General features: G+C 38.1%; 1 protein-coding gene across 1 annotated transcript in view; it reads left to right on the top strand.

The window, feature by feature from the left end:
• The window catches only part of LOC107090978 (girdin-like), a 72,641-nt gene that overhangs the window by 31,078 nt on the left and 34,628 nt on the right, over window positions 1–6,935 (top strand). Inside the window, exons 14-15 of the mRNA XM_015384648.1 lie at window positions 1,877–2,554; window positions 4,280–4,459. Of these exons, the coding sequence (XP_015240134.1) occupies window positions 1,877–2,554; window positions 4,280–4,459 (858 nt within the window). The remainder of the gene's footprint in view (window positions 1–1,876; window positions 2,555–4,279; window positions 4,460–6,935) is intronic.

Genomic DNA, 6,935 nt, shown 5'->3' with positions numbered 1-6,935 from the left:
CCCCATACTGATGCTCGGTTTGAACTGCAGGAGATTGTCTTGACCATGTCTACATGCCTAAATGCACTGAGTTGCCGCCATGTGATTGGCTTCTTAGAAATTAAGTGTTAACGAGCAGTTGGACAGGTGTACCTAATAAAGTGGCCGGTGAGTGTATAATGTCAGTAACTCAAAGGTGTTAAAAGATTTGAGCAATTCTTGTATAGATGTGTGAGAGGTGAACCACAATATATTCAAATGTAAGCAATCAAGATGACTTGGAGCTTTTATTGACAAAGTTAAACAAAAAAAAAAAAAACCCACAAACATACTCGCTCATCATCAGCTGTTAAAGCAGTATCTTTATTTTTTAAAAAGCACTTGGAAAAAAAACCTGTCAGTCTAGATTTAAATCACGTCTTGATTGCTGGGTTTCAGATGTGAATGTGATGAAAACTGCATCTGTGGCCCAAATACAAACTAACCATTAGTGTCAAACACTAGGAAGGAGAAAATCACTCATCTAATAGGAGTATTGCTGGAAAAAGTGATTAATACTACAGTTTACATTTCTATGACAGATGAATATGGTAATTAGATGTAATATTTCTACAGCAGTCACATCAGCCTTTGCGGATCGATGATGGTGGACCTGTCAAATTAATCAAATGAATCATGTTTCATTTGACGTTTAAAGCATGTCTTTATTATTACTATTTTCTGCACTGCAATGCTTTTTTTTTTTAAAAATAGAGTTAACTGTAAATATAGTGCTTTTTTTTAAAACCAACTTATATGTTAAATCAGTGGGTTTAATTTTATAGTAAGTAACTTTTTTTTATTAAGCTCATATTTCATAACACAGATCTGATTATTCCTTGTTTCAAACTGCAGATTTACTTGCAGTAGTTCTCAGGGTTGCTTTCCTGAACTACAAACTACTGATTTTAGTCCATGTGGCAGACTCCCTGTCAAACTTATGCTTCACACTTTCACACCTTTTTTAATAAAGCTTATAGATAGTGGCTCAGGTTATCCTTAGCTATCTCTATAGTCATGCTGCTATAGCCTTAGACTGCAGGAAGACATAGACACCAATTTACACAATTCTGCTTCATTCTATGTTTCCTTTTAAATTCTACAGTATCTGTTAATTAAACTTCTAGCTTTATATTCTCTCAGCTTTTTCTCACCATAGTAGCTACATCTAGCTAACCCTGGTGCTCTGTTTAGTTGATACACCATCCGAGAGGGCAGATTTGCTAGGTGGTAATAAACATCTTAAATTATACATGCTGCAGTTTTGGCCTGTTTTTAAGATTTTAGTCCCTTTTTCTTCTAAACATAGGCTCAGATTTTACTGTGACTAACTGTATATGCTCTCTTATCCTTTTGACACAAGAGCTGGCTTTGAGCTCGTCTGCTCGTTACCTTTTCTAACCTAGAACGTATTCATAGATCGGTGCTTCTATGTTCCTTTTGTACGTCTATTTTTGTCTCCTTGACCCCCAGTTTGCCTTAGCACAAGGCCGTTCACACTGAGCCTGGTTCTGTTGGAGTTTCTTCCTGTTAAAGGATGTATACACACTCGGTGTGAAGGATTGTTGCAGTCGATTCCTCAGGGCATGCAACTGTCTACTGCCCCCACATGCTCATACAGGAGGAAGCGTATCCTATAGAGTCAATGACTCGATCCACTTGGTTTCCTTGGACAGAACACTGACCAATCTGACTGGATGATCTGGTTGAAATGTTTCTGTATAGTGCCTTGTGCTGACATGTGTTGTGAATGGGGCTCATAAACAAAAACTGGATTTGATGATACTCCCTATGACCTTTCAATTGGCAGAAAGCTCTGAGGTGCTTCTAACATTTCTCTTCTACTGTGTTTTTTAAGTTTCAGAACTTAAAGAATGAAAATGACACTCTGAAGCAGCGACTGGAAGAGCTGCTGATGGAGCTACAACACCTACAAGAGAAGAGCAAGGAGGGAGGTGTAAAGAAGCTGGGCCGAGAAAAGGAGGAGGAAGAGGTGGTTAGAGGAGTCCAGGGCTCTGAAACCAGCAGGGGAGTTGGGGAAGGAAGGGTGAGGCTGATTGATGAAAGGGAGAAAAGGGGAGAAATCATAGGGACGCGGCGGGAAGCAGGAGTGGGTGAAGAGGGTTTTGGTGTTCACGAGGGAAAAGGAGAATTCTGTGATGAAAAGATCAAGACCAAGAGGAGGGGGGAGGCTGAAGGTGGACAGATGGAACTGGAGAAACAGGAGAAAGAACCAAAGGTTGAAAACACTGAATCAGAGACCATAAAGCACCCAACTGAAGAGAAGACTGACACCTCAGAGACACAACCCGATGTCTGTTCCTCATCTGGCTTGGAGCTCCTCAAAAGCCGACTTCAGGAGATCCAGGAGGAGGCCGATCGCCAGGCGCAGTCAGCTCAGGATTTGCGTACGAAGCTCGGGGAGCAAAGCAGGAAGACATGGGAAGCCGAGCAGAAGCTGGTTCTAGTGGAGGCTGAACTACAGCGTTTAAAGAAAGCCGGAGAGAATCTAGCAGAGGCTCGCAGGCATATAGAGGTAGGTAGTAATAGTTAAATCACTAAATAAATAAAAAAAAAAACTAAAAGAATTTCAAAGTCTTTTTGGTTTATGGGCCGATAAGATGTCTAAAAACAAGAAAACAACTTTTATGTAGTAAAAACAAGGGCCAAACAATATTAGTGAAAATTAGAACTGGAAAATTGTTGAAGTTGTATTCCCCACTAATTCATAAGTACAGCACCCTCTACGAATATCAGCATCCCTGCTAAAGTTTTAAAATACATAACTTTTATTGCAGTAGCTCAATCTCCCACAGAAACATCTGCTGTTTAATCAGAGTGTATTTATTCATTGGGAAAAAATTTCCAGCCCAAAAAGTGATAAATTAAATCAATATTTATGCAGTTATGGGCTTTCGTGCTAATGTAAAATTAATGTAGCTGGAGCATCACTGCTTTACTTCTTAGTTGATCAAAGTGACGTTTAAAATTGCTGATGCAGGACTTCTTGTCAAACCGAAGTCCATTTTTATAAACTACTCAAGAATCTTTGCTATTTACCTAAGGTGGGCTTAGGTAAATAGGTGGGTTTTGTATTCTTTAAAGTAACAGTCAGTGAGTTCATGGATCTATGTATATTAGAATGAAGTTTATGAAAAACTGTCTGGAAAATCATTAATGTTGTAAATAAAACTAGAAGATTAAAGTATAACAAATATAACGAAGGAGATTTGATTCTATGATCCTTTTTGTGGAGTAGTTTCAGTATCAGTTCACCTGCTGCAGACACTGCAACATTTATTGTAATTAACCCTCTTACTGATGTTGGATAATATTATATACATACATACATACATACATACATACATACATACATACATACATACATACATACATACATACATACATACATACATACATACATACATAGCGTTTAATTTGATTTTGGTATTTTTTTCAGAAGGGGGCAAAATATGGTATTAAGAATCGTTTTTACACAAAATCATTGGTGACATCATTGTTGGTATCCCTGCTGCCACCTTTTGGTCTCTTTGATTAACATTTCAAAAGGTTGAAGCTTACAGATGGGGAGATCATTGATCATTCCTCTTTGCACAATCTTTCTGGGTTGTGAAGAGTCCTGGCTCCTCTCATGCTCTCCTTTAGCTCAACTCAAAGGTTTTATACTGATTTAGGTCTGGAGGAAGAAGATTGATTTTGTGCCCGTTAAACCATTGCTGTGTCAACTTTAGGAATAAATTTTTAAAATACTATCCAGCTAAAAGATCAAATGGCAACATTTCTCATGTTAAACCGTCTTATAAACCATGCCCTAAGTTTCCCAGGTCCTTTTGGAAGAGGAATAGCCAACATCATCAAACATTTTCAAATACCTAGCAGTGTCTTTATGTCCTTTACATTTTAATCCTTTATTTAGAACACAGTGTCTACCTTGGATCTTTGTTTCTAGCTTAAAATCAGTCTCATCTGTCCAAAACAAACACCCCCCTGGCCATATGTTAATGAAGAGATGACTTCTAATGATTGTTCTGCTTTTAAAATGAATAATCTCAAAGGTTGTATTTGTTTTTCTCACCAATAAATCTACAGTGAGGAATTTTCTGTGTTTTTATTTATTGATTTATTAAATTTAGGGCTGTTTATACAAGAACAGGAACTAAGATGTGCTAACTGAAATAACTTGCTTATAAAGGTAGGTCAGTCCTGCAGCTTTGTGATTCTCTCCCTGTTGTTCCTCCAGGTCCTTCAGTCGGAGGGTCTGGCAATGGAGGAGGAGCTGTGCCGCCTGCGGAGCCAAGCGGAGCTCCACCGGATGCAGACCACAGTCATCGCCACCCTGGAGGGGGAGAGGGCTGCGCTAGAGAGAGACAGGGACACGCTGCGCAGCACAGTGGACGCCCTGCGAGCCGCCCAGCGCAAGGTTGAAAGCAAACACGCACATAAGACTTCTCACAGATACATTAAAACTCAACAGGATGGTTTAGCAGGAGCACTTTCAATATTAAATCAGAGAGATTGGAGTTTAGCAGTTTTTTTTTCTTCTGTGTAGATTAATTTAATTAGAAATAAGCATGTTTAGCAGCAGGTTAACACATTTTGTGTCCAATAAAATATTTTAATATAATCTTATTTCAAACTGATCTGCTTTCATTTGCATCTATTAAATAAGAAACACAGCAGAGATCTCTGCGATAACTTTAGACTATTTTTTTATCCATTACATCTGACATGATTATATTTAGAAATGAATCCTGAAACCAGCTTCAGACATTCTGCATCAGCAGAATGAAGTCCCTCTGAATGTTATGTTTAATGTCCTATTAGCAGTAAAATTTCAGGACATGAGTAAAGCTGCAAGTTAAGGAAAAGAGCACTGCTTAGTCAGCATTAAAGAAATACCATAAAGGACGTTGCTGAACATCTCCTTAACAGAAAACACTGTTAATAATCCTTTTTCTGATCTTTCTCTGTGACACACAGACCTTTCTTAAAGACCAAACTTTTTAATGTTTAGGCAGATATCAAGTCTAAAGTATCACATTCCATACAGTTGTTTAATCTAGTAAAACCATTTTAAGCTGTTATGCTTTATTCTTCTACTTTTGACTAAAGAGAAAGCTTTCTTTATTTTTTAGTTATGGTAAAGAAATTTTATGTTCTTTTTGGATGCTGAGATTGGCATTTGCTGAACATCTGCATATTCAAAATGCAAAAAAAAAAAAAAAATCAAAAAATCTCATTTGAATATTTGATGATTGACTTCATGAAGCAGAAAAAGTTATGTCAGACTCCACGTCCTGACCACAGCAAGGAGCAGAAAAGCTCCTGGGGGTTCAAATGGTGAATGTTAAATGAAGCATAAAGTGCACTCAGCTTCAGGCCTAAATTTAACCCAAATAGAAAAAAATACTTTTTATCTTCTTGCTCTCTTTTACATCTGTTTGCTCAATCAACTACCTTTTGTGATGATCTTCTGTGGTTTGGCTCATCCACAAACCAAGACTGGGTCAGACTGAAAAAATGTGTTGTCTGCAGAGACGATTATTGGGGTTGACTCCCTCTCTCCACTTGTTCAGGTCGGGGGTTAGGAGAACAACAGCCACCTCTCTGCTTCCCAACTCTAGACTTTTTCCACAGACAGTCTCTTCCTGCACTCTGTCTCTCCCATGAACACTTATAGCGTTACAAGATCAATGTTGAACATATTTGAACATATTTTGCCGACCTTATAAAAAAAAACTATTTCTGAATGTATTCTTAGATTCATATTTCAGGATGTGTTTATGCCTGGAATGTTTTACCATAGCCACTTTCAGTCTTACAAAATTATGCAGTTATTTTATTAAGCAAACAGCCAATTTTTCCACCCAATGATGGCTGGAAACCAGTCGCACCTGGAAATAAAAATAATTCGTCTCTTCCAACCCAGAGAGTCAAATAACACGCCAACAACTACTATTAACACTATTGACCACCGGTCCCAAAGCCATTGTTTATTATTGGAATGGGCTGTTTGACACCTAATGGCTGAAATTCTTCTTAGGAGGTTGTCTTGATCAGTTACAGCTGCATCCCTTGCATTACTGACGTCTGCAGGAGATATTAAGTTCATCCATTCCACCCGTTGGGTTAAGTAGGAAAAGTGTTGACCTGGCACTTTACTGGGTGACATACAGTACTAAACCCAACTGATTGTGTGGAGGCATCACTTAAAAGCCAGTCTGCTTCTTGCAGCTGCAAGTCTTCTGGGATTCGTCTCTGCCAGCTTTGCACTTCTGAAGATGAACATTATGGCCCCACTTTTTGCCAAATACCTAAACCGTCAGATTAGATGGAGAATATCTTTGACCAAGTATTTTCTAGTCTGATACGATGTATGGACTGTGTATCAGTCTAGTCAAGTGCTGGTGTAGCTTGATTTTAAAGGCGGGACTAACGGGGTCAGCTTCATCAAGTTAGAACCAATCAGAGAACTACGAATGTTATGCAAAAACTTCAAGCAACTCTGTTTTTTAATTTTGTAGTTAATAAAACATGTCAAGCTGAAAATAGCATATACATCCTTTTTAATAAGAAATGGATCAAAGGATTTCTGTTGTTATGATTTTAACATTAGATCGATCTCACTTTGGACATCAGGAAAGGGAATCATTAAAGCATTGCTCTGTCGCAGTCGCCATGTTGTTATGCAAGCAGAAATAAGCAAAGTAAAGAGTGACGCATCGTAAAGTCCCGCTTCCTACGCTGTGACAGGAGTCAACGGCAGTTTATCAGACTGAATTATATCATATTATATGTATGGTTTTATCGTAGAGTTATAAACATATAGACAGATTTAGTTGTCATTTTGTTTACACAAGTGTAAAACAAAAAGAAATTTTGTTTGGAACAGCTCT

The sequence above is a fragment of the Cyprinodon variegatus genome, unplaced genomic scaffold (genome assembly GCF_000732505.1).
Source record: "Cyprinodon variegatus isolate N-32 unplaced genomic scaffold, C_variegatus-1.0 Scaffold319, whole genome shotgun sequence".
In the NCBI taxonomy this organism is placed as follows: domain Eukaryota; kingdom Metazoa; phylum Chordata; class Actinopteri; order Cyprinodontiformes; family Cyprinodontidae; genus Cyprinodon; species Cyprinodon variegatus.
Note: the sequence above shows the minus strand (reverse complement) of the source record. Positions and strands in the feature narration are given on the sequence as shown.